Source organism: Cebus imitator, unplaced genomic scaffold (assembly GCF_001604975.1).
Source record: "Cebus imitator isolate Cc_AM_T3 unplaced genomic scaffold, Cebus_imitator-1.0 Scaffold100, whole genome shotgun sequence".
NCBI lineage: Eukaryota > Metazoa > Chordata > Mammalia > Primates > Cebidae > Cebus > Cebus imitator.
In genome coordinates, this window is record NW_016107415.1 from 3,361,124 (window position 1) to 3,389,024 (window position 27,901).

The 27,901-nt window shown below is 39.1% G+C and overlaps 1 protein-coding gene across 8 annotated transcripts in view; it reads left to right on the forward strand.

The window, feature by feature from the left end:
- CTNNA2 (catenin alpha 2) overlaps positions 1–27,901 on the forward strand; it is a 1,139,443-nt gene that overhangs the window by 1,028,327 nt on the left and 83,215 nt on the right. For all 8 annotated transcript variants that reach the window (XM_037741389.1, XM_017536690.1, XM_017536691.1 and 5 more), the window contains 3 exons: positions 4,937–5,029; positions 5,849–6,005; positions 15,355–15,555. In XM_037741389.1, coding sequence (XP_037597317.1) covers positions 4,937–5,029; positions 5,849–6,005; positions 15,355–15,555 — 451 coding nt within the window. The remainder of the gene's footprint in view (positions 1–4,936; positions 5,030–5,848; positions 6,006–15,354; positions 15,556–27,901) is intronic.

Here is a 27,901-nt window from a genome sequence, read left to right on the forward strand (position 1 = left end):
AGTTCCAAAAGCAGATGTAGGAAACATTTAATTGAATATTAAAAGGTAGAACTTTAAATACATATATGTTCTCTGCTATCCTGATATTTTTTTTCCCCTACATGCCACTTCAGACAGCAGAAGCTGCATTCTGGATTCATATCATGGATCAGAATGTAGTAACCATTAGTTAACACCAGAGTGTTGATCAGCATCTGTTAGAAGGTGAACGTTTGTCTTGCAAAATTAAGGGTGAAGCTCAGCTTTATTTTTGAGAGCACCTTTAATACATTGTGTATTCCAAATTGTTGTATACAATAAGTTATACTAAGTTTACAAGCTATTGTTTTTAAATATGTATGAAACACCAATTCTGTGTCGTGCACTGAGTCAGGCACTTGGAATATAAAATGAACTAGAATATAGCATACAGACATAACAAAGATTAATAAGAATGTGAGTGAAGACATTATAAAACAAAAAGAAATTGAAGTTAAGAAACATGCATCATTAGTCTGTGCTCCATGTCTAAGAGCCTTCCTGCCCATGGGCATGCAGTATCCTTTTCTGTGAATCCTTCTTCTGTGAAGAAGGCATATGTCTTTTCACTTATTTTGAAAACTAAGTAAAATAATGAAAAGTTATCTGAAAAATCAAAGGTAAAGTAAAACCATAAGAAACTAAATAATATTTGGAATTCATTTGTCGTGATTTCACCTACATTTTCTCACTGTGATAAATATAATCCATCCTCTTTCTCCCTTAAACATTCAAAAATCCTGTTGTTTACACTAATGGTTTATTGAAATAGCCTTTAAAAGTATTCTATCACTGTCAGCCCATCTCATGTTGCTGATTAGGAAACAGCAATCTAAAATGTGAAGTGACTCAGGAGCAGGTTGTTCAGTTTCCATTTAGCTGTGTGGTTTTGAGTGAGTTTCTTAATCCTGAGTTCAAATTTGATTGCACTGTGGTCTGAGAGACTTATGATTTCCATTCTTTTGCATTTGCTGAGGAGTGTTTTACTTCCAATTATGTGGTCAATTTTTGAATAAGTATGATGTGGTGCTGAGAAGAATGTGTATTCTGTTGATTTGGGGTGGAGAGTTCTGCAGATGTTTATTAGGTCCACTTGGTCCAGAGCTGAGTTCAAGTCCTGAATATCCTTGTTAATTTTCTATCTCATTGATCTGTCTAATGTTGACAGTGGGGTGTTAAAGTCTCCTATTATTTTGTGGGAGTCCCAGTCTCTTTGTTCATAAAGAACTTGCTTTATGAATCTGGGTGTTCCTGTATAAGATGCATATATATTTAGGATAGTTAGCTCTTCTTATTGTGTTGATCCCTTTACATTATGTAATGCCCTTCTTTGCCTTTTTTGATCTTTGTTGGTTTAAAGTCTGTTTTAAACTGCTGTTTGCTTGGTAAATATTCTTCTATCCCTTTATTTTGAGCCTATGTATGTCTTTGCACATGAGATCAGTCTCCTGAATACAGCATACTGACGGGTCTTGACTCTTCATCCAATTTGCCAGTCTGTGTCTTTAAGCATTTAACCCATTTACATTTAAGGTTAATATAGTTATGTGTGAATTTGACCCTGTCATTATGATGCTAGCTGGTTATTTTCCCCGTAGTTGATGCAGTTTCTTCATAGTGTCAATGATCTTTACAACTTGGTATGTGTTTGCAGTGGCTAGTACTGGTTTTCCCTTTCATATTTAGTGCTTCCTTCAGGAGCTCTTGCAAGGCAGGCCTGGTGGTCACAAAATCTCTCAGCATTTGCTCTTCTGTAAAGGATTTTATTTCTCCTTCACTTATAAAGTTAAGTTTGGCTGGATAGGAGATTCTGGGTTGAAAGTTCTTTTCTTTAAGGATGTTGAATATTGGCCCCCATTCTCTTCTGGCTTGTAGGGTTTCTGCTGAGAGATCTGCTGTGAGTCTGATGGGCTTCCCTTTATGGGTAACCCGACCTTTCTCTCTGGCTGTCCTTAACATTTTTTCCTTCATTTCAACCTTGATGAACCTGATGATTATGTGTCTTGGGGTTGCTCTTCTCAAGGAATATCTTTGTGGTGGTCTCTGTATTTCCTGAATTTGAATGTAGGCCTGTCTTGCTAGGTTGGGGATGTTCTCCTGGATAATATCCAGAAGAATGTTTTCCAACTTGGTTCCATTCTGCGTGTCACTTTCACATACACCAATCAAATGTAGATTTGGTATTTTCACGTAGTCCCATATTTCTTGGAGGTTTTGTTTATTCCTTTTCATTCTCTTTTCTGTAATCTTGTCTTTATGCTTTATTTTAAGTTAATCTCTAATATCTTTTCTTCCTCTTGATCGATTTGGCTATTTGAATCATGAAGTTCTTGTGCTGTGTTTTTCAGCTCCATCAGGTCATTTTTGTTCTTCTCTAAATTGGTTATTTTGGTTAGCAATTCCTCTAACCTTTTTTCAAGGTTCTTAGCTTCCATGCATTGGGTTAGCACATGCTCCTTTAGCTCAGAAGAGTTTGTCATTACCCACCTTCTGAAGCCCACTTCTGTCAGTTCATCAAACTCATTCTCCACCCAGTTTTGTTTTTTTGCTGCTGAGGAGTAGTGATCCTTTGGAGGAGAAGAGGCATTCTGGTTTTGGGAATTTTCAGCCTTTTTGCTGTGATTTTTCCTTATCTTTGTGGATTCATCCACCTTTGGTTTATGATATTGGTGAACTTTGATGGGGTTTTTGTGTGGACGTCCTTTTTGTTTATGTTGATGCTATTCCTTTCTGTTTTAGTTTTCCTTCTAACAATCAGGTCCCTCTGCTACAGGACTGCTGGAGTTTGCTGGAGGTCTACTCCAGAACCTGTTTACCTGTGTATCACCAGCAGAGGCCACAGAACAGCAAAGATTGCTGCCTGTTCCTTCTTCTGGGAACTTTGTCTTAGAGGGGCACTTGCCAGATGACACCCAGAGCTCTCCTGTATGAGGTGTCTGTTGACCACTGCTGGGAGGTGACTCCCAGTCAGGAGGCACAGGGGTCAGGGACCCACTTGAGGAGGCAGTCTGTCCCTTAGTAGAGCTCGAGTGCTGTGCTGGGAGATCTGCTGCTCTCTTCAGAGCCAGCAGGGAGGAATGTTTAAGTCTGCTGAAGTTGCACCCACAGCACCCCTTCCCCCAGGTGCTTGGTCCCAGGGAGATGGGAGTTTGATCTATAAGCCCCTGACTGGGGCTGCTGCCTTTCTTTCAGAAATACCCTTCCGAGAGAGGAGGACTCTAGAGAGACAATTTGGTTATAGCTGCTTTGCTGAGCTGTGGTGGGCTCCACCCAGTTCGAACATCCGGGCGGCTTTGTTTACACTGTGAGGGGAAAACTGCCTATTCAAGCCTCCATAATGCTGGATGCCACTCCCCTCACCAAGCTCAAACATCCCCGGGTGACTTCAGACTCCTGTGTTGGCAGTGAGAATTGCAAGCCAGTGGATCTTAGCTTACTGGGCTCCTTGCAGGTAGGATTCACTGAGTTAGACCACTTGGTTCCCTGGCTTCAGCTCCCTTTCCAGGGCTGTGAATGGTTGTGTCTTGCTGGCATTCCAGGCACCACTGGGGTATGAAAAAGAACTCCTCCGGCTAGCTTGATGTCTGCTCAAACGGCCACCCAAAGATGCCCGGTGGTTGAGCCTCCTGATCCCCAGGCCTGTGCTCCTCTCACTATGTCACACTGCCCAAGGTTTCTTTCACATTAGTAACTATAAGCATGGGTGATACATTCTAACATCCTAGAGCATTAAAGTATGAGAGGAAAACAGCACCATTTAGGAGTCTAGACATAAAGCAGGATGCCAAAAGGGCAAGTGGCCAAAAGACTCTGGGGATTCTCTTTCTGCCAATCACTTGTTCTGTTTGCTCCACAGCTCCTACCCCCTGCTGTCCTCCTCCTCTTTGTCTTTTCACATTTCCTATTCTTGTGTCATCTTGATCCCAACCTGATGGAACTGATTGGTCTTTTGATGGTGATTTTGTGGCTGTTGACCTTGGCTATTCAATCTCACCATGAATTACTAACTCTGCTTCAAGAGAAGGAAAACAGGAGTTGAACCACTTCACCTGGGAACTTGAATTCAGTCAGCTGTTTGGGAAAGCATAATGTTCTTAAAAATCAAATTTGAATGTCTTTTTCCCCCCTCCTCTCTTCCTGGCCCCATCCATCTTCAGAACCAACTCTCTGAAGACAGAAGAGGCCAGGAACCAAGAGGGGTGGGAAAGACATTCAAATTTGGGCCGGGAACCAAGGAGGGGAAAAAAAAAAAAAACTGTTGGTTTTGAAGATGGAAGAGGCCAGGAACCAAGGAAGCCATCAAATTTGAATGCCTTAGACCAGATCTGCACATTGTAATTTACTATATACTCTGTCATTGTCCATTGAATGATACGAGCCTTTTTGCTGCATTGCTCATAACAGCTGGCCTCTAACAACATTTGAGTTGCAATTAGTGGACTAAACTTTTCAGGCAGATCTGGAATTTTGGGGGCAGGGTACCATAATTGTCAGCTTACTGTTAATCTCTCAAGCCCAAAGCATTGCCTGCAGCATTCTTCTCACTCAGCTCTGCAGGGTCAGAGCTGAGTACTGAAATGTCCAAGATCACAGGGTTTTGCATTTGATAATGAGCCTTAGGGGGCTCCAGAGAGTGTAGGCAGATTAAGGCAGTTCATAAGAGAAAACAGGTCAAAATCCCTGTTAAAACATATCCTTGTATATGCTTGAGAGTCGTGAAATGCCTCTTCTAACAGAAATGCCCGAATTAGCATAAGAAGTAGTAATAGTTGGTTCTACATGAAGGGCAGGGTACCCTTATCTTATTTCTGAAACAGTTCTCCTGGAAGAGACATCTGCCAGAGAAAGTACAAGCCCGAGCAACAGTATACTTTCCCTTTGCCCAGCATAATTTTCACTAAAATCATTTTTAATGCAGGTTGCCAATTTGGCCTGTTCCATCTCCAACAATGAAGAAGGGGTGAAATTAGTTCGGATGGCAGCCACCCAGATTGACAGCCTGTGTCCCCAGGTAAGCCTCGTTCACTTTGTTTCAAGAGCCTGTCAGTGGCCTTCTCCACTCCAGCCCTCATGCTCCTCCTCTCCTTTCTCTATTTCTTCTCACTGGAAAATGCTACTCACCACTCATGGGGCATTTCAAGTTCTACCCTTCTCAGGAAGAAGAAACTACACTGGTCTCTTCAGAATTACTGTAACTGGGGCGGGGCATGGTGGGTCACACCTGTAATCCCAGTGCTTTGGGAGGCTGAAGTGGGAGGATGGATTGAGGCCAGCAGTTCAAGGCCAGCCTGGGCAATATAGTGAGACTACATCTCTACAAAAAATAAATTGGCCGGGTGTGGTGGTGTATTCCTGTAGTCCCAGTTACTGGGGAGGCTGAGGTGGGAGGATTGCTGGGACCCAGGAGTCCGAGGCTGCAGGGATTAGTGACTGTGCCACTATACTCTCCACTCCTGTTGACTTTGTTTTGTTTTGGGTTGTGATTTTAATATCCCATATCTATTTACCTTGTCTCAGGAGCTAAATCATAAACTTGCACATGTGGAAAGCAAGAATTGCATTTCTGCTGCATCTGTGCTACGTAAATGAGACTTGTCTAGAAAATACTTTTTGAAACCTGAGGCAGACTATTGTATCTTAAAAAGAAGCAAAGCAAACAAAAATTAATGGTAGTTGATAACTTATCTTTTATGTGTTTGTCCTTCTGAACACCAGGAACCCACTTATCTGTAGAATGTCCAGGGTCCATGGTTTAGCATGGTCTTTGACCTGCTTATTCTTTTTTTGAAGTGTGTGGTCACCATGTCCCTGGATTGTTTCCAACAAATAGGTCATCAATGCTGCTCTGACACTGGCTGCCCGGCCACAGAGCAAAGTTGCTCAGGATAACATGGACGTCTTCAAAGACCAGTGGGAGAAGCAGGTCCGAGTGTTGACAGAGGCTGTGGATGACATCACTTCAGTGGATGACTTCCTCTCGGTCTCAGGTAATCATCACAAATAGGCCCCATACAAGGCAGACCGAAGAGGGTAACAATGAGATAAGGAATGTTTGCAAATGTCATGGGTCTGTGTTTCAGGCGTTCTCCTTAGATCTTTCAGTTTTTTTGATCATCTCTGCAAATGTGATTATAACTCTCTCAATTCTTTGGTATTTATGTTATTTCGAGACAGTGAAGGCATTAAAAAGGATCACATGATTTAAGGTGGCTTATCTTCCTTTTTAGTGTTTGGAGTTTATAAAGCAGGATGGCCTGTGATGTATCTGAATCACTCCTGTGAAAAAGGGCCGTGGAATATGGGATTCATTAATCTACAAGGTTTATGTCTTAAAAATAGGTGATCAGTTACTCCTATTTGGCTATGTTAAGTTTCTCTTTTTTTCAACAAGTGAAGGTTTGTGATAACACCAGTAAAGATATCAGCCACATAATTTACCTCTGAGAAGGCACTTGGAAGCTATCAAGGCTTCGAGCACTTGCCAATGAGGTTGTAGAAGGAAATGAGTGAAAGAAAATAGAACTGCTCATCCCCTGAAATTATAACTTTATTCTTTGTAAATGAAGCCAGACTGGAGGATGCAGTAGACATGAATAACTGTGGAGTCAGTTTGACCTTTAACAGGACTCATGGAGTCTGTTTCAAGATTGAGCTACCAGCCAGCAAATGGGCCTTTTTCCAAAAGCTTTTGACCTAACTTATTTGGTCCAGCTCACCTGGAGAAATCTGTGAGGTGGAGGTCACTGGAAACATCAGCCTCCTTTGTGAGGTGTTAAAAGAACCAGCTGACTCTTAGAAATGCGAATTGGCCAGGTGTTGATTCTACACAGGTGTGTGGACGTCACATCTACTGACTCAGGCAGTACTAGCCCTGATGACCTGCTGGTTCTTGGCAGGCTGAGGGCTGAGGGAGACGTTGCATCACCGCTGGTGGGAACCAGGCAGACAGGACCTCTGACTGCAACAGTGTGCGAGTGATTTCTGAGTGGCTGTCGTGTTTAGAAAATGTTTTTAGTTGCAGTCTTTCCTTTTCCTGAAGAAACAGTAAGTTCCCACTGGCTTGTCTCAGAACAGCATAGTCAAATCTGTAGATGTGATGGATAATCAGAAAGCCAGCTTTTCAATGATGCGGGCAAGTCAAGGCAGATGGGAACAGTGACATAACATGAGGCCTGTAACTAGAATTTACCTTACTCTCTGCTGCTTGGTTTAATTCTCATCAAAATTCTATAAAATAGGTACTAGTAATTCCAGGTTTTCTTTTAAGAAAACTAAGTCGTTGAGAGGGTACGCAACTTGGCAGAGATGGTATTAAAATCCAGATTATCCTCTTTTCAGAAACTATATAATTCTCAGTAAGTCAAGATAGAAAGGAAATTTCCTTTGGTGCTTCCGCCTTTCATTTTTAGCTTCCTCTTTCCGCCTCTGGTATTCTCATTCCAATCTCTAATCCCTTTCAGAAACCTGTCTTGTTTTTTGTTAGCAAGATCTTTGTTTTTGATGACTTGTCAAAGCAACTAGTCATTTAAATATCACTATATTTAGAGCTTAGTTGATAAAAGAACTCAATATATTGTCATTTCTTTTTTTTTTTTTTTCTGCTTTGCTGATAGCTGAGTCCTAATCCTGTAAAATATACCCCCACAGAATGAATCTCTCATAAGGTACTTGGAGATTGCTCAGATAGGTATGTTGGGAACTTGGGTGATGGAGAACAGAAAGGGGACCACTGTACGAATCTTCTTTCTAGCATATGGTCAGTTTTTTCCAGGATAACTGTGGTGCTCCAAGTAAGAGCCCTTCCCAGCCAGCCTCAGATCTCACACAGCAATCCTAACAACCCCTGAAAATCTTCTGCATCCCGTTCTACCTTCAAATCAATAAGAAATACCTATACACTGCCTTTTTCAGAGAGGAATCATTTCAGAACTTTGAACTTTTCCAACCTATTCTTTAAATGCATGTACAAAAATTTGAGGTTGGGGACAAGCAAGGCGAGGAGGTCTTATCTCAGACGTTTTCAATAGGGCAAAGCTTTTCTTAATTTTCCTCCCCCAAGCCCTGCCTCTTTGCTTCCTTTTCTCCTTGCCATTCCTTTGTGTGTCTCATTATTACCAACAACAAGAAAAGGCTTTGGCTTCTGCTGATAACACTGTGGAGTCCAACCCCAGTGGTACAAGTGCTGTGGCATGCCATGGCAGGAAAATGAACAGGCACTGTCAGGGAGCCAGCTTGGCAGGGCCTGCCAGAGCATGCCTTTGGAGTTGACAATCAGAGGCAGCAGGCACCTTTCCACAGATGGGGTTTGACAAATAATGACACAACCCACTCCATCCTGCTGGTAGGCTGTGGACACAGCCCAATAGTTAGGGAAACTACTTCTCATCTTCTCTCCGAGCTAGAGCCAAACATTTACATCAGTAAATTGCAAGTTTGGCCCAGGAGATGTTTTGAAATGGCATTAATGACATTTTATGTATCGGTTTCTTCTTAAGGAAATATCTCTTCTGGCAGGAAACTCTATTTAAAAAACAATAAAAACAGATCTTTGTTTTTAAAAGACTGTAGTTTTCTTTTTTTTTTTTTTTTTTTAATACGCTACCCTAACTTGTGTATCTGATGTTGCATTTCATATCGATAAATTTAATAAGTTTGGGGAGCAGTGATGCTAGCTATTAATATTACAGGAGCAAAACCAATTTTCAGATCTGGCCTATTCTCATAAAAAAAGTGAAATGGCTGTGTTGGAACATTTAAACTTTTTCCCACTTTGGAAAACCTACATTTTTTAATAGTGTTTTAAAATAAGCATCTTGGCATTAATCATGTGACAGTTTAATTCTTGGATTTGGCTCACAAAGTAGTAGAAATCTAAAGATCTGAAAAAGCTATTAACTTGATCTCATAATGTCCAAGAGTTTTGGTTATTTTTTTCTTTGCCTATTTTTTTTTTAATGCTACAGTCTTAAGTTTGTCGTCTTTTAAATATTCACAGTGAATTTCATTTTTTGAATCTATAGCCTTGTGATTTACAATAATCAAATAGTTTGGCCATCATTGATTTTTTTCATAACAAAATTATATCATTTCTAAAATAATGTTGCAAAATGTAAGGAAGCTTACAGCAAAAATATGTTGCAAACAAATGTTTCATGACATGTTTAAATACCACACTTGATATTAGAGTGTGCCACCCAAACATTACGGTTTTTCCCCTGCAATGGAATAATCTCTAGGATATATTTGCCTTTTATTACTATTTTCATCTCTGCTCCTTTCTAGCTGCAACATCGATCCTCTGTCTCTTTACTTCATGAATTCTTTCTCTTCAAAATACTTTAGCATACAAATATAAAAGTGTAATCGATTGCCCTTTCTCAATGGGCATGTTCATTCAGTATCTCCCCTTTGATTGCCTGCTGCCTATGTGCCACTGTCAGGAATGCAAATACGAATCAAGGATGTATTCTGCCTTTAAATAATTGACTGCCCTCCTTGATACATACTAGATTAGTGTGCTTACTAACTGTAGGTCCTAGACCTGAAGGCACAGGGTATAAGAGTGGGGAAATCATGACAGGGGGTTCAAAAATCCACATTTACACCAAGTATGGTCTTCTGACCAAAAAGTTCATGTTCATGCCTATGTGAACAGGTATGGCTTTTTTCCAAATACAGGCAAACCTCGAATATGTTGTGGGTTCTATTCCAACTACCACAGTAAAACACCAATCGCAATAAGGTGAATCATAGAAATTCTTTTTGTTTCCCAGTGAATATAAAAGTTACGTTTACAGTGCAGTGTAGTCTATTAACTGTGCAGTAAGATTATGTCTAAAAAATGCATTTAAAAATACTTCATTACTAAAAAATGCTAAAGATCATTCGAGCCTTCAGCCAGCCATGATCTCTTTAATGGTGGTGGGGTGGTTCCTTGATGTTGATCAGAGTGGTGGCTCCTGAAGGCTGGGTGCCTATGGCAATTTCTTAAAGTAAGATAACAAGAACATTTCCTGTATTGAGTGTTCCTTTTACGAAAGATTTCTCTGTAGCATGTGATGCTGTTTGACAGCACTTTATCAACAGTAGAACTTCTTTCAAATTGGAGTCAGTCCTCTCAAACACTGCCGCCACTTTATCCTCTACATTTATACAATATTTTAAATCCTTTGTTGTCGTTTCAACAACGTTCACAACATCATACCTAGGGAGAGATTATGTCTCGAGAAACCATTTACTTTGCTCAGGCCTAAGAAGCCATTCCTCATCCATTAAGTTTGATCATGAAATTGCCGCAATTCGGTCACATCTTTAGACTACGTATCTAATTTTAGTTCTCTTGCTATTTCCACTTTCTTCCTCCACTGAAGTCTTGAGCCCTTCAAAGTCAACCACGAGGGTTGGGATCAGCTTCTTCTAAACTCCTGTTAATGTTGGTATTTTGACTTTCTCTGGTGAATCAATCATGGATGTTCTTAGTGACAACTAGGACGGCGAATTCTCTCCAGAAGGCTTTTAATTTGCTTTGCCCAGATCCATCAGGAGAATCACTATCTATTGCAGCTACAGCCTTATAAAATGTATCTTCTAAGTAATAAGACTTGAAAGTCACAATTATGCCTGGATCCATCTGTTGCAGAATAGATGTGTTAACAAGCATGAAAACACTATTAGTCTCCGTGTACATCTCCTTCAGAACTTTTGGGTGTCCAGGTGCATTTTTGGTGAGCAATAACATTCTGGAAAGAATTACTATTTTTATTCTGAGCAGTAGGTTTCAACAGTGGGCTTGAAATATTCAGTAAAGCATGCTATAAACAGATGTGCTGTCATTGGGCTTTGTTGTTCCTGTTACAGAGCACAGGCAGAGTAGATTTAACGTAATTCTTAGGGCCCTAGGATTTTCAAAGCGGTAAATGAGCATTGGCTTCAACTTAGTCATCAACTGTATTAGCCCCTAAGGAGAGAGTCAGCCTGTCCTTTGAAGCCAGTCATTGACTTCTCTCCACCTATGAAAGTTGTAATTGGCACCTTCTTCCCATAGAAGGCTGTCTTGTCTACACTGAAAACTTGTTGTTTGCCCCCTTAATCAATGATCTTAGCTAGATCTTCAGGATAACATGCCACAAGTTCTATTCTGCCTACATCAGCACTTGCTGTTTACCTTGCACTTTTATGTTATGGAAATGATTTCTTTCTTAAACCTCATGAACCAACTTTCCTTCTGCAGCTTCCTCACCTCTCTCAGCCTTCATAGAATTAAAGAACATTAGGGTCTTGGTTAAGATTAGGCTTCGGCTTAAAGAAATTCTCTAGCTGATATGATCTTCTGTTTAGACCACTCAAACTTTGTCCATATTAGCAATAAGGCTGCTTTATTTTCTTATCATCTGTGTGTTCATGGGAGTCGCACTTTTAATTCTTTCAAGAACTTTTCTTTGTACTTACAAGTTGGCCATTGGGCTTCTCTTGACTTGTGACATGTCTTCCTCACTAAGCCTAATCGTTTCTAGCTTTTGATTTCAAGTGAGAAATATGTGATCTTTCCTTTCACTTGAACACTTAGAGGTCATTGTAGGGTTGTTAATTGACCTAATTTTAATATTGCTATGTCTCAGGGAATACGAAGCTTGAGAAGAGGGAGAGAGATGGCAAACAGCAGTCTTGGTGGAGTGGGCAGCACACACCCAACCTTTATTAAGTCTGCCATCTTATATGGGCATGGTTCCTGATGCCCTAAAACAATTGCAATAGTGACAAAGAGCACTGATCACAGATCATCATAACAATAATGAAAAAAGTTGAAATATTGCAACAATTGCAAAACCGTGACACAGACAGGAAATGAGCTTATGCTGTTGGAACAATGGCGCCAACAGACTTGTTTGAGGCAGAGTTGCAACAAATCTTCAATTTGTATTTGGAAAAAAAAAACCAGTCTGTATAAGAAAGCAAGACATGCCTGTAGATTGTTACTAATAAAATACAAATCTGTTTGAAAACATTCTGAACCGTAGTAGCTTTTACATGTCTACCACCCATCAATATAACTACTATCTTGAGGAAATTGTGACTCACTTTTTCATAAAAGGGGACCTGAATTGGAGAAGGTTGAAAGATTCTGAGTCAAGTATAATTATATGTTGCTTAACAACAAGTATACATTCTGGGAAATGCATAGTTGGGCAATTTCTTCACTGTGTGAACATCATATACTCTATTTACACATCCAGATATTGCTTACTGCATACCTACATTATACAGTAAAACCTATTGCTGTTAGGATACAAACTTGTACAGCATGCTACTGTACTGAATACTGTAAGCAATTGGAATAGAATAGTAAGTTTTGTGTATCTAAACATACATAAATATTTTAAAAGTGCAGTAAAACTATGATATAATCTTATGAGACTACCTTCAGATATGTGATCTGTTGTTGACTGAAATGATTTATATTGCATGACTGTATCTTAAAATTGACTAATTTTTATAAATAAAAATTTTAAATTAGGCTGGGTCTGGTGGCTCATGCCTGTAATCCCAGCACCTTGGGAGATCGAGGCTGGTGGATCATTTGAGGTCAGGAGTTCGAGACAAGCCTGACCAACATGGTGAAACCTGTCTTAACACACACACACACACACACACACACACACACACACACACACAAAGCCAGGTGTGGTGGTGCACACCTGTAATCCCATCTACTTGGGACAGGTGTGGTGGTGCACACCTGTAATCCCATCTACTTGGGAGGCTAAAGCGGGAGAATTGCTTGAACTTGTTAGTGGAGGTAGTAGTGAGCCTAGATCACATAACTGCACTCCAGCCTGGGCAACAGAAGGAGACTCCATCTCAAAAAAAAAAAAAAAAAAAAAAAAAAAAAAAAAAAAAAAAAAAAAAAAAAAAAAAAAAAAGTTAGTCAATTAGGAAATTATAAAACTAATACTTTGTTCACACAACATTATTCACTTATTTAACACATTTGTTGATGATTTGAGTAATCAAGAGCAGTGCTTTTGTTATGGGTTGTTAGCCTATGCTGATTTTAAATAGATATAATAAGATCTATAAAAACATATTTCTTGCCTCTTAATTAAATTAGTTGCATATTTCTACTTTGGGGTAGCCTTATTTAAAAAAAAGTTTTTATTTTAACATATTGGGTCACGAGTAGGCCTCTTAGAATTTAAAACACAATTATTAACTCCAGAGAGATTAGTATCTAATATAATCAACATACTTCTAACTAATTTTTACTGAACTCTAAAATACCGTCTTTAAACTCTGCAGAGAAACCTTGCCCATTCTTGTAATATTGTTATTCAAAGAAAATAGCAGCTGGATGTGTAATTTGACACAAATTCTTTTGTAGTCGCTGAGTCTTAGGGGTCAAGGCACATTTTAATTTTCTTAAGATATCTCACAGGACAGAAAGAGAAGCTTCTTTTAATCAAAGTTTTATACTTGAAATCCTGTATCAATATTCATTTGAGTAAATATATCCCTCAGATGTCACTTTAGGGGTATACTGTGTTCACATGTTTAATCATGTATTCATTAAAATGTCATGTCTCAAGAAAATGTCATGATTTGGGAAATACTACTTTTTGTGAGTTTTAGAAATCTAAATACTAAAATTTAAACATTTCATTATTTTTCTATTCTAATTTATATTTGAAATTAAAGAACTAGAGAATGTAGAAATAAGCAATTTATAATGGTTTGAGTGAGGAAATCACACTGTATGAGGTCAAAATGGATGTTCTTGATGAAAAGTCAGTTATAACTTGCAATTTTTATCCCATGTCCTAAAAGAATAAATATTCCTTCTAAATGTTTAGTTTAGTGAAAGTAGGAGAGATCCATAGCAGAGACTAGGATTTCCTGGATACCCTCCCATCTTTCCTTTTAGGAAATTTAAAATCAGAATTAGCCCTAAAAGCTTCTTAAAGAGGTAATATTTTATTTTAATTCTTTATAAACTATTTGTTGGATTTGGCAGTTATAATTTTAACATGTTAATAGTTTACTTAAGACTTTTTAAACATATTTATGAAAAGCACATATTTTTATGTGTTCATGTCTTGGTGAGTTTTGGAAAATAGCATAAACTGGTTTGCTTATAATCAACAGAAAGTTGTATCTTATGGTTCTGGAGGCTGGAAAGTCCAAGACAAAGGACTCTATAGGCTTCTCACTGGAAACTCTCATGGTAGAAAGAGGGAGAGATCTCTGAGATCTCTTTTATAAGGGCACTAATTCCATTTCTTAGGATTCTGCCCTCATAACCTAATCACCCCCAAAGTCTGCACCTCTTAATAATACCACTTTGGGAGTTAGAGTTTTAACATACGAATTTTAAGGGAACACAAACATGCAGTTTATTACTTTGTGTGTGCCTGTGTGTATGTGTTCAGTTTAATTCCATAAAGCACTAAACTTTTTGAACATTTTCTTAGAATTCTGATTCTAAGGAATGTACTAGGAATAGAATTACAAATCTCATATTGGACATGAAAATTACAGGATTACACACTTGTTAAAACTCCAAGGGAACAAATAATGTGTTTTCTCTATGCCAGGAGAGTGAAGCCTCTCCTCTTGCCTGCTTGATTTCTACTTTGGACAAATAGCATGAAAGCTGTGCAGACCTTGGCTACAATCTGAGGGAACCAGCCACGAGACAGGATTCTATTTTAATTGTGGGAAATTCTGATTACCTTCACCTAATCAGTTTTCCCATTGTATGTACCATGTGCATGACATAATTTTAAAAGACTAACTGCATGGTATTTGTTCATTTTTACCTCAAATGTTTTCTTAATGAAAACATTATCAAACAAACAAGTACACAAATCTTTAACTCTGGTCTTATTTATAGACATTTATAGTTAGTCAGATTGACTTCCTGTTGGCTGCTACAGTTCCTAAAAGACCCTCTCGTGTAGTAAGTATCAAACTTCAAAACAAAGGAAGGGATATTCTTTAACTGAGTGGTCCTCAGAATGTAGTCTTCAAACCAGTGGCATGAGTATCACCTGGGACCTTGATAGAAACTCAATTTCTTGGGCTCTAAGACCCAGACTTACTGAATTGGAAACTCTCGGAGTGACACCCAGCAATCTACATGGTGCTACGAGCCCTCTGGCTGATGCTCAGGTTTGAGAACCACTATTGTAATGACAAACTATGTCCTTTAAATACAATTTTAGTATTAGGCATACATTGAAATGTGTGCAAGGCAAGTGTTCATGATAGTTGAATCAACTTTAATTGCTTAACTTCTGAGTGATTTAAAGTCATCTAAATATGTATGTGTCCTCTCCATAGAAAATCACATCTTGGAGGATGTGAACAAGTGTGTGATAGCCCTCCAAGAGGGTGATGTGGACACTCTGGACCGGACTGCAGGGGCCATCAGGGGCCGAGCAGCTCGAGTCATACACATCATCAACGCTGAGATGGAGAACTATGAAGCTGGGGTTTATACTGAGAAAGTGCTGGAAGCTACAAAACTGCTTTCTGAAACAGGTAAGCATGGGTGGCCAAAATGTTAATGCCGTGATTCATTTCCATATCTGAATAAGTATGTTTCGTTGATTTCTGTAGGCATTGATGCTTCTAAATTGCATGGAAGGTTTGGAGTATTTGAGTGTTCTCTGTTCTTTGAGTCTGAATTTGAATACTTTTAGGAGAATGACAATTTTATTGCTTTGAATGCATATATTTCTTTATAGTTTTCATATAGATCATTTGATTCTCACAAACACTTAAGTAGGCAGAAACATTTTTCTGCCTACTTCATTATCTCCAATTATGGATGAGAAAGTTTTATGGTTTGAGAAAATTATGGTTTGAGTTGGCTAAGAGGCTGGAATGAGGTCACAAGGTTAAAAAGTGCAGATGTGATAGGAACTTGGAATCTGTAATTCAACATTTTCTTCATTTATTGCTTGAGAGGACAGGACATAAGGAAGAACTTTGAACAGCCAGTGGAAAGCATAAATGTTCTAGATAGTGTATGGGTATGATGGGCTCAAAGAAAGATTGTGGCTGCTGACGAAGAGTCAGGCTTTCGGCATATACCCTTTCTGTCGGCATATACCCTTTCTGTCGGCATATACCCTTTCTGTCGGCATATACCCTTTCTGTCGGCATATACCCTTTCCTAGGTTTTCAGCTCCTAGGAAAGCTTTACATGCCCTTCTTCAGGGGCATGTGGCTGCCCACGGGACTCACTGCTATGATAAGGTGTTGTTGCTTATGGAAGCTTGTTAGAGCTTGCAGAGGCATTGGGATAAAAAAAAATTCCACTGAATTAGCAGAACAATCTACAACTCTGGAGAATATATAAAAGACTGGCCTATTTTTTAGTAATTTTCCCTCTTGACCAATGTATTTGGGCTTCCTCAGGCCTTGTATATCTGTACATATAAGAATAGATATGTAGTTCAAGGAATGAGAGGAGACTAGGGAATAGAAAAAGAGAATGTAAGTCCACATTGGATAAGGTTGTTAATGAATAATGAATTGGTGCATATATCTGCACAGAAGGGCCTCTCCACTCAAACCCTAAGGGGTGCCTTCATGGGTTTGCATATGAGCTTTGGATACCACTGGGCATTTTAAAAATAGCCATTTCTGAAAGGTCAGATATAGCTGTGTTCTGAGTTCTCCATGATGAAATATGTTGGTAGAAATATGTTGCTTTTTATGGGGAAAAGAATATTTACAAAGAGTTCTGTAGGCATTTGTTAGCCTGGAATAGCAAGGAAAAAAATACATCAACACAGGTATTTGTCATTGTCTTTGAAGTATAAACAGAAACAGAATGGTGTGGCATCGTGTTATAAAGAGCACATCTAGAGATTGTTCCCCTTGAGCATCCTTACAGACTTATAATTAGAAATAATAACAAAAATAAAGATAAGATATAGCTGCATGTGAATTAGCTGAGAGTCAGCACTGCTTACTTCCACATAAGCTTGTCCTTTACATTCAATCGAGCAATACAAAGCAAGCCACACAGTATTTCTTTCCTCACTTGGAAGAGTTGTAAAAAGGTATTTTTTTCTGATTCTCCAAATTAAGGACTTTTTCTGTAGTAACCATTAGGGAGACCATCTCACATTTCTGTGGTTTTCAGCTCCTAGCCCATCAGCCCTATTCTTGTATGAAGTCTCCGCTTCATGTGGGATATCTGACAGAGTAACACTCACTTGGGTCTGACACTAGATAAATAATGTCAGAGAAGGGTGGAAGACCTAGAGTCAGGGCTCCCTTCTTGCCCACTCATGACTGGTGGGAAGGACACTTGTGGCAGATGAAAGATACAGAGCATATTGCCCATTTTCATGTGACTTTCTACCCACAGATAACTCAGGCACTGTTCAAATGACATTTTAGAACTTTTTCTTATTATGTCTTGGACTGCTTCTACAACAGGAGTGCTGCTTACTAGGTCAAAATCTAAGCACAAGGGCAATTGCTTAGTTGATTGTGGTATTTTATCATAATTTTCACCCAAACTCTTGATATGTAAATAATTTTCTGGTTGATTTTTCTGCTTTAAAAAAACAATTAAACAGTCGTTCATCCTGGATTGTTGTGTCTAATCAAGATTTTCGCTCTCGTTGTGAGTTTTTAAAATTTTTAACCCTAGCTTGCGATGATTGAGCGCTCCAGGGGTTTAACTAAAGGCACGTTTCTTATTTTGATGCCCACATCCCATTCCTAATTGAAAATGGTAAATGAGTAGGACATTAAATTCTACTTTTCAGGATTTGCTGAAGTTAACTAGGAAAGTAACCAGGTAGAGACTGAAATCGTTTACATATAACTTCAGTAGAAAATAGAGGAATAGGTGTCGAGGAAAAGTAGGTGTCAGTGAACTGAGAGCTAGAATACGAAGGTATACGATTTCTTCAGTATTTGTCCCCAGTTATTCTTCTCTTTCTGAAACAGGAGTAATGTTATTTTTTGTGAATAACTAGAGAGGTTGCCAAAGAAATGAAAGAAAAACTTTAGCTGTTAACTCACTGATTGCTAATTAAAATTGCTGGGGAATGTACTTGCGCATGGCCACAGGATCAGTTCTGTAAGTATGGTTGTACAAAGTTTTGTTGCTGTGTGTATGTACGTGTGTGTGTGTATATATTTGTATTATCGAAAGTGATTTAGTTCTAATGTCATTGTGTGTCTATGCTAAGGCGACATAAGATACATGTCCTGAAAATAGAAATTCCTATGCATGCCCCTGATGCCCAATTATCTACTTTTTGGTTGGTTTTGTTTCTGACTTAAGCAATTTTAGAACCATGTTGAATTGGTCACTTTTCTATCTGAGTCTGTCAAATTTTGTCATGAGAGTACATTTTAGGCTGAAAGAGGGTGGCGGTGGGGGGAAAAAAAGGGAAAAATGTCAAAAAGGAAAGATAAGGAAAAAGAATATAAAATGTCATGGTTTTTGTTGTGTTTTTGCCTTGCCACACCTATTAGGTTCTGCCCATTGATTTTTTGTTTGATATTTCATTTAAAAATTATGTGCCATTAGATTCAATAGCCTAAGTCAGAAGTTCTCAATCTCTGTACTGTTGACACTTTGGTCTGAGTAATTGTTTCTTGGGGACAGTTCTGTTCTGCCCATTATGGGATGCCTAAAACCATCTCCACCTGCTAGATGTTTGTAGCATCTCTTTCTTCTACATGCCAAGTTGTAACTACCAAGATGTCTCTAGAATTGCCAGATATCCTTGACATAAGTGGGGCGTGGTGGGCAAAATAACGTACACTGAGCATCACTGCCCTAAAATAAAGAAATAACCCAAAATAGGGACGAGTTAGGACAGGACAGATTGGAGCCTATGTACTGTGGACATAATGGAAAGGGAGAGGGGTGGGAGTATATTACAAAGAAGCATCTATAAAAGGGCAGAATAATCAAACAGCCTTGGCCAAACTGGATATTGCTGCTGAAATGTTTACAAACAGGCCAGTCCCTGTATAGACATGCGAATGGCTGCAGGGGTGGGCCGCTGTCGGGAGACTCCCACTTTACCACCTGGCTGCCCTCACTGAGAGCCTGGAAAATTGAGAGGTACCCAAAGAGTGACAACACCTCTGTGGTTTATTTTCCACGAATCATTTTCTTTCTTCAGTGAAGACAGTGCGCTTTGACTGAGAGTGCTTCTTGTCTTGATAGGAGGGCTGACTTAAATTTAAGAAAATTTTGTAGATTATTAGTGTGCTAAGAATTATAGGGTGGCATTATGTACAAATTTACCTGTTCATTTTCTTATAAAACAATCTAGGCTGATGAAAACACAATAAACTGGATCTACAGCAGACCCATTATATACTTACGTGGAGTATTTGTTGGGCTCTTCAATAAAACCTGAATGATAACAAATTGCCGACAGCTTGGTAGTAAGTACATGCTTGACCAGGTCCATCTTCATAGATCTCATTTACAAAGTCGGGTTGCTGCAGGAGGCTGAGGAGGGGTGAAAGCACATTCAGTGCTATCATGTTTAGATATACATACAGTAGCTCATTTTTCAGTGAATGGATTTTATTGAAATGTCATTTGTGTAAATTTGATAGCTGATTTAAGTTTGTGGCCAGGTGGGCATGACTGGGTTAAAAGATCTGTGAGATTCTAGCTGACATTTTTTTCTTCAGAGGAAACAATAGACCCCCCCAAAAAAATAGAAAAAATAAAGCACTTTTTGTTGTTGTTGTTGTTGTTGTTGTTGTTGTTGTTGTTTTGAGATGGAGTTTCGCTCTTGTTGCCCAGGTGGGGTGCAATGGCGCGATCTGAGCTCACCACGACCTTCGCCTGCAGGGTTCAAGCAATTCTCCTGCCTCAGGCTCTCGAGTAGCTGGGATTGCAGGCACGTGCCACCATGCCCAGCTAATTATTTTATTTTTAGTAGAGATGGGGTTTCTCCATGTTGGTCAGGCTGGTCTCAAACTCCCAACCTCAGGTGATCCACCCGCCTGGGCCTCTCAAAGTGCTGGGATTATAGGCATGAGCCACCACACCCAGCCAAAATAAAGCATATTTTAAAAAGGATTCTATGTTATGGAGCACTCTGTATGCAGAGATTAAAATTCCATTACTTTGGAAACTATGTGGGCCAAGCAGATGGTATAATTTTTACTTCCATGCTCTATAACCTAAAGTTTTATACGAATGAGAAGGTTTTTCTTTTTACATCATTTCTACATATTTTTGCTTAGAAAGTATAAAAGGACCAGCAAATAGAAAGCATCCAAACTAGAAATCTTATTGGGACTGTACATTTGGGCCAGGAGAGTGCAGTAGAATGTATCCAAAGTTAGGACTCAGAAGAACTCAATTACTTTACTGCTACCATCTGTGACCTTAAACAAATCACTTAGTGCCTCTGGGACTTGGTTTTCTCCTGTATTGCCCAATGTCTTGTCATTCAAGAATGGGTCAGTATTAATTGTGCAATATATGCACCAGTGTTGGTGGCTTCCTGCTGACTGCACTTGGCATAAGCAATTATTGCCTGAGTCCCTTGTATAAACCCTCTGCACCTTCTGGACAAGGGCCTTCCTTATTCTCCAGGCAAAACATATCCAGGCTGTTCCCTCTGTCCTCTCTGCAGTGTTCTTCATCTCCTGCTTTACATCTGTTTATTCAGCTTCTCCTTTAAGATATAGCTCTAGCCTCAGTTGGAGACAACAGAAAACTATTAGTCTTTTGACATTTAGTACGTCCTCTTCAGAGTAAATGGCTGTGCTCACAAATAGATTGTCTGTTTTCAGAGGCAAGTGTTTCTATAGGTAGCCACAGCCTAGAATGCTGTTATCATGTAACACATTTAATATGTGTGTATTGATTAAATGAATACCAAAAACGAGGACATTACACTTTTTCTGTATAGGTCCAATAGCAGCCTCGGGTTTGCAGCTCAAGACCAATTTTTACATATCAATGGAAAATCATCTGATTGGCTTTTTGGCATATGCGTCCTTCAGTTGGACTGATTTGTTGCCAGTGGAATAGAGTTGTATGATTGGACGGGTCTGGGTGACCTGCCTATCTCTGTGGCTGGAATATGGGGGGCTGGAGTATGAGACTGATATCAGAAGAAGGTGGTAGCTTATTGGGAAGACAAACTGTTAGGTATTCGAGACAGGAAGGACTAGCCACAGCATGAGTTACTTCTGCATGACTGATTTAAAGTTGAAAATGTAGGAAGAATGAGATGGAAATCTCATCCAATAAAGAGACCTTAAATAGATAATGTATAATTTGTCTCAATGTCCTTTTTTATATGACTAAAACCTATATACTCTAAGTATTATAGGAATCTGATTAGCTTTTTGTTTTTTGTTTTGTTTTTAGTTTTTAAATATCTATATAATTATTTTTAAAAGCAAATATAAGGTTTGGGGCTCAGAGAACAAACATTACTTTGCACAACAAGCATGCCAGTTTCCCATGTTCCTCTCTTCGGGCAATGTGATGAGGGCGGATGGATTCTGTACCTACAGTGAAGATCTGTATTATAGGTTGGGAGCCATACAATTATGAATCTAGGAGCTTATATAGAAATTGGTGCTCCTCTTGAGGGCAGGAGAGACACTTTTTTTTTTTCTGTTTTTTTGAGACAGAATTTCATTCTTGTTACCCAGGCTAGAGTGCAGTAGTGTGATCTCAGCTCACTCAACCACCTTCTCCCGGGTTCAAGTGATTCTCCAGCCTCAGCCTCCCTAGTAGCTGGGATTAAAGGCACCTGCCACAATGCCCAGCTAATTTTTTGGTATTTTTAGTAGAGATTGAGTTTCACTATGTTGGCCAGGCTGATCTTGAACTCCTGACCTCAGGTGATCAGCCCACCTGGGCCTCCCCTAGTGCTGGGATTATAGGAGTGAGCCACTGTGCCTGGCCATGTTTTCTCTTTTAGTGAACAAATTCTGTCCAGGAGAGGTACCTAGGTTGTTAAAACCTTTTGGAATATAAATGCATGGTTCCTAGTTTTATCCCTTTTTGAAATGTAAACATATCTCTGGGAAGATAAGCCTGTAAATCTCTCTCCAGATTATTTCACTGTCTTAGGACTGCTGTTTAGTTAACCATTGAACCAGATTACCAGTATTTTTGTTCAGAAAGGCTTGACCATGCAGAACATGAAAATATTTCCTATACACTGGTGTGTTTGGAAATGATGTTTCCTCCCACAATTCAGACATGTTGAGCTCTCTCAGCATAAGAGGCTGAAGAACTATTTCAGGAAATATAACCATAACCAAGTAGTTTACAGTATAGGAATGTAAATGATTCCTCATCAAAAGAAAAGTAGCTTGACCTCTCTCCTAAGACAAACGCAAAGTAATAACTACTTTGAGAAACCATTACCCATCAGAATGGCAAAGATCCAAAAGTTCTATAATATACTCTGTCATCTCCTATTTTGCTTGTAGATGTGTAAAATGGAGGAAATTTGACATTTTCTTTCAAAATAACATATTTAACATTTGAAAAGCAATCTAACTTTTAAAAATCTGTTCTTCAGATGTACTCACAAAAAATATAAAAACATATGCACAAAGTTATTTATTGTAAGACTGTAGGCTAGGAACAACACAAATATCTAGCCTTAGGGCACTGGTTGTATAAATTAGGGTATAATTGCACAATGGAGTATTATGCAGCTATAAAACAGAATGGGATGTAATATAATCTCTGACTATATTTTTAGGTTAAAATGAGGTGGAAAAGGTATGTATAACATGTTCCTTTTCTCTTTTTTTTTTTTTTTTTTTTGAGGCAGTTTTTTTTTGAGGCAGAGTCTTGTTCTGTCACCCAGGCTGGAGTGCAGTGGCACAATCTCAGCTCACTGCAACCTCGCCTCCTGGGTTCAAGGGATTCTCCTGCCTCAGTCTTCTGAGTAGCTGGGACTATGGGCACACACCACCATGCCCAGCTAATTTTTGTATTTTTAGTAGAGATGGGGTTTCACCATGTTGGCCAGGATGGTCTAGATCTTTTGACCTTGTGATCCACCCGCCTCAGCCTCCTAAAGTGCTGGGATTATAGACCCCTGTATTTCCAAAAAAAAGGTAAAAATTACATAACACAGGAAGAAAAATATACAGTATTTTATTCCAACAATAAAGCCCTTAACGTGAAGGTGGAGACAGGGTAGACATAGGAAGATTCACAATCGTATGTGTATGGGCTATAAATTTGTGGTGACACAGCAGAACAAACAGCACTTTTCTAGTGTCTGTTAAAATATAAACAAAAAAAGAGACGTGAATCTCCAGTTCTGCATGGATTCAGAATCCTGGGAACTGGAAAGTACATGTGCTTCGTTGTCATTTCAAGGACATCAAAGACCACATCTGTGATAACGGCAGTGGAGAAAACCAGGGGCCTGCATATTGCGCCTAGCAGAGACAGTACTGGTGTCCACTGGAATTGGTGGCCTGGATGCTTAAATTGTGCACAACTGAGGCTGTAGTAAGGTCCCATCACCTAGATTCTCTGACAGGGGAAACTGCCACATCAGTGGTAGGTGTTTGAATCTGAGGAAGAATATGCTTACAGCCACTGGTTTGGAAGCACATGTGGTACATCCTTGGAGAATTCCAGAAATAGTTTTGGTAAGGAAAAAAATGGGAAGCTTTGCATGTAGCCAGAGAGCCTGAAATAACAGGTGGACAAAAGAACCAAAGAAGTACTGTATATGGCCAGAGTAGCCCCCAAGTGACCTCCTTGCTGAATTTTAAAATTGTTTTGCAGAGACAGGTCTCGCTCTGCTGGCCAGGCTGGTCTCCAGGTCCTAGCCTCATGGGATCCTCCTACTGCAGGCTTCTAACATGCTGAGATGACAGCACTTTTCCTCTCATTCTACATGATTTCCTCCTTGTCAGTGAAGTCTCCTTTCTAACCAGACCAGCTGAACCCACTCTTCTGTGTGCCTATTACCCTTATTATCCGTGTCACTCATTTGGAACCTACCATATACTGCCCAGTATTTCACCTTCTGTGTTATCCGCTTTTCTATTTATTGCCTGCCTTAATGTTTATATCTGTCCTCTGTCCATCTTAGTACCTGGGGTATGTGTGTATGTATTGATTTTTTTGTGTGTTTGTTAAATTTTAAACTCTGAAGGTCTGAGATTATCTCTTGGTTACCTGCAGCTTTAATTAAGAGTTAAAACTCAAAAATGTTAATAATATAAACGAATAACATAATGATGCAGTTACCTCATTCTGGGGGATTAAACCCTCCTTAAATTGCATACTTAATGATCAAGATAAGAATCTTTTAAATTATGTGCAATAAATTTTTAGCAAGTACTTTATTACATCTTAATGCAATCTAAGTATTTAAGCATCACGATGCCAAATTAGACTATTTATTAAGCTACGTTTTGACAAACACTGTAAGCTAAATAAGGCATCATGCGCATGCTCAATACCTTACTCGTTCCTTAAATTTCAGAATTAAATGTGCCATCATTTTAAGTTATAAACCATTTGTGATTATTTTTGAAATGCTTATTTTAAAATAGAAGAAAACTTTCCAAGCAAGCATTTTTTTTTTTCCTCAGGAAAAGGAATTTGTGTCTAGACAAGAGCAGATGGATGCTCCCTGATTCTCTTAGGGTAGTTGTCGTGAATGGAATTTAGAGAGTTTTTTTTTTTTTTTTCCCTCCTTCTTCTAGGCAATCCTTTTTCATCTTTTATCAAACAATTCAGCTCATGGGTTATGTATTGCCTTCTGGAACTTAAATTTGATTTTTATGTTTGAAATATACATTTATAATTTTCCAAACATGAATTTATGGAAATGAAAGCCTTTAGAAACTCCCACAGAGGTAACAGATGATTGACTCTGACGAAAGAAAGTCCAAGAATGTATGCAGGAACAATTAGGACTGGCAAGATGATGATAGTTGTCTGGAGAGGTAGAAACAGCTGACAAATAGCAGAGAATAAGGAGCAGATTAAGCTAGTGTACTGTTGTCCTTGCTGCTGGGTTCCAATTTTCAACTTCCAACCTGATGTCTCCAGACAGAAGAGAAGCTAGTATATCATTGGTCTAAGCAGAGGAAGATTGAAATTCAGAGAAAGTATTTAAGGTTTATTTCTACATTGCCTCTTCCACATTCTTAAAAAGCATTTGAGGACACTTAAGATTTAAATTCAATCAAGTGATACAAATTAAATAATTAAAGTAGTGTAAATATGAGATAGAAGGGAAATGGTTTCAAGAGTGTATCGGGGTGGCTGATTAGAAGCAATGTTTCAACTGGGCTAGGGAAGCTGAATTTGAATTGTTTTTGTTTTTTGGAAGTTACTACTTTGTTGGTAAAGTCTTTCAAAGACTTTCGTCATGGATCTGGGGAAGTCACAATGGAACACACAGTGTTTAACACTGGCCTTCTTGGCAAGCAAGATAAGAAGGAAAGTTCTCGGAGGAAGTTTATTAAAACTTGAGTGCAGATTTCACAGGAAATTCCTTATTAAAAATGCACCAGTGTCACGAGGATGATCCGGGGCTGCTGAGGGGAGAAAAGGGCATGCAACTGGGGAAGCTCGGTTTTCAAAATAAATTGTACCAACTGCCCAGTTTTCAGATTTCAGCAATAATTGGTAGGCTGTGTCCTATTAGGCCCACCTTTTTTTTTTTTTTCTCATGGTGATTTTGCGTGGTGGAAACACACTGTGTGTGCATGGGTCAATGCAGAAAGTCATGGTGTGAAGGCAGCCCCAAAAAGCATTTACTGTGGCTCTTTCACGTGCTAGGTAGCATGGAAATCATCTGACATGCATCCTACTTGTTTATATGTGCCTCCAAGGCAGAACGTATTTGTGTTCTTTACCACTCAATTCCCAGTGCCTAGGGTACTCCTTAGATTTGCATATAAAATTTAGTAATAAACTTGTTGAATGCATTATTTCTGATCTTTATGTAAACTCTGAAGGGTGATGATCATTATTTCTGTTTTATACTGAGTACACTGAGGCTTAAATTGTTTTAATAACTTTGGTAAAATTAAATATAAAGATTCATTTACACATTTTCCTGGAACTAATAAATATACATGAAACATAGATTAAGTATCAATGCTACAATTAAACAGAAATTTTAATGTGTCCTGCTAGCTATTTTTTACCAATGTTGTTACTTATGGCATAGCTATTTTTACTGATAGTTTTACTTATGACATAGCGTACTACATTAGTTATATATTTCTGTGTAACAAATTACTCCCAAATTTAACTTGCCATGTGGGCTTTTCTTTAGAGCAGCTTCCATCAGAGTAAGCAACCAAGAGAGTAAGAAAGCAGAAGCCAGCATCATTTTTCATCTCAGAAGTGGCATCCCATCTTTTTTTTGCCATACTCTGTTGTGAATCACTAGTTCCAGCTCACATTCAAGGTTGAGGGGATTACACAAAGGCATGAATACCAGGAGAAGAGGAATCACTGGGGGCCCTCTCAGAGGCACCTGTCACACATACATATTTGCAAATGCATGAGGATAGGAGACCGTAAGGCTAATGAATGGCGTAATAGATAAAACAGTCATAGGGTGTGTGAAGAAATCCCACAACATGGACTTCATAGGGACATATTGAAATGCTGGTATAATAGCCCTATTACCTTGTGCAGTGGCATTTAGGGCACAGAGGGTCTACTGAGGCAAGATGGAGCCATGCAGTATGTGGCCAGGAGGGGATAGAAGAATAACAGAGCTAGTTCACCATGAAGGAAAAGGCTGTATTGGCTCAAGGCGATTGGAGAAGTGGGTTGGAGTCAAAGAGAACAGAGTTGGAATTGTACATAGAAGATACAGCTGGTATATAATTCAAAAATCAGTGTACATGTCAAAGGGAAGAAAAATCTAATGGCATTTTCAGGAAAAATTCTACATGAGTTAGGTTTAGATATTCAAATGTTAATTACAGAAGAAGCTCTTTAGCCTGTGGTGTCAGGAGTCATAACCAACATGCCAGTGTGTGTACACAAAATTGGGGTGGAAGTGAAAGCTCTGGATAATGTGGGAACTCTTAGCCAAGTGCTTAAACAAGATTCCGGCCACCCTTGTACCTCCTAGGGAAGGCACATGGTGGAGCACGTGGGTATTAAATACATGTAAAAATGAAATAGTCACTATTTGTGAAGTAGACTTACAGATCCATTTGATTACTTCTTGCCTAGTAGGTAATGCTCCCACCCAAACATCTCTAAAGAGATTCTGAGCTGAGGATTTTTAAAGTCCTCTGTGTGGGGGTGACTTGGGGGAAAAACTTAAAGGCCTTCTATTAACACAATTCATGATGGTGGGCAGCTTCTATGATTTGTATTCTGTCTGAAGTGAAACTAAAGGTAGAGATGTATCATGGGTAGTTTCTACTTCTACACTGACTATGAACTGGAACTTCAAACTCAGTCTCCTTAGAACTGATTATGCTTCATGGAAGTGAGGAACCATTAAGGCACACCCAGTGCCTTAGCAATGCCAGTCAGACTTCCCGTTGGGCAACTTGAGGGACCTAGTAGTTTGTATCATACCTTTACCTTTCTTTTCCCCTCTTTTGGCATCGAATTGGGGGCCAACTGAATAATCCCGTAGCAGTATCTGATAGAAACTATTTTTGGGAAAGAACACTGTACCTGTAGAAAACATCAAACACCACTTACCTGGTATAGGGGATAGTGAAATGGCCCCACAGCCATTAATACTTTCTAGCTCCAATTACTCTGATCTTTCCCTAATCCTTACCAAATTTCAACTGTTGAAGTAGAGGCTCAGTGACTCTCTGTGATGGGGGAGGATATTGTACTAATTCCTGCACTGGAATTAGCCACAATTCCATCCCT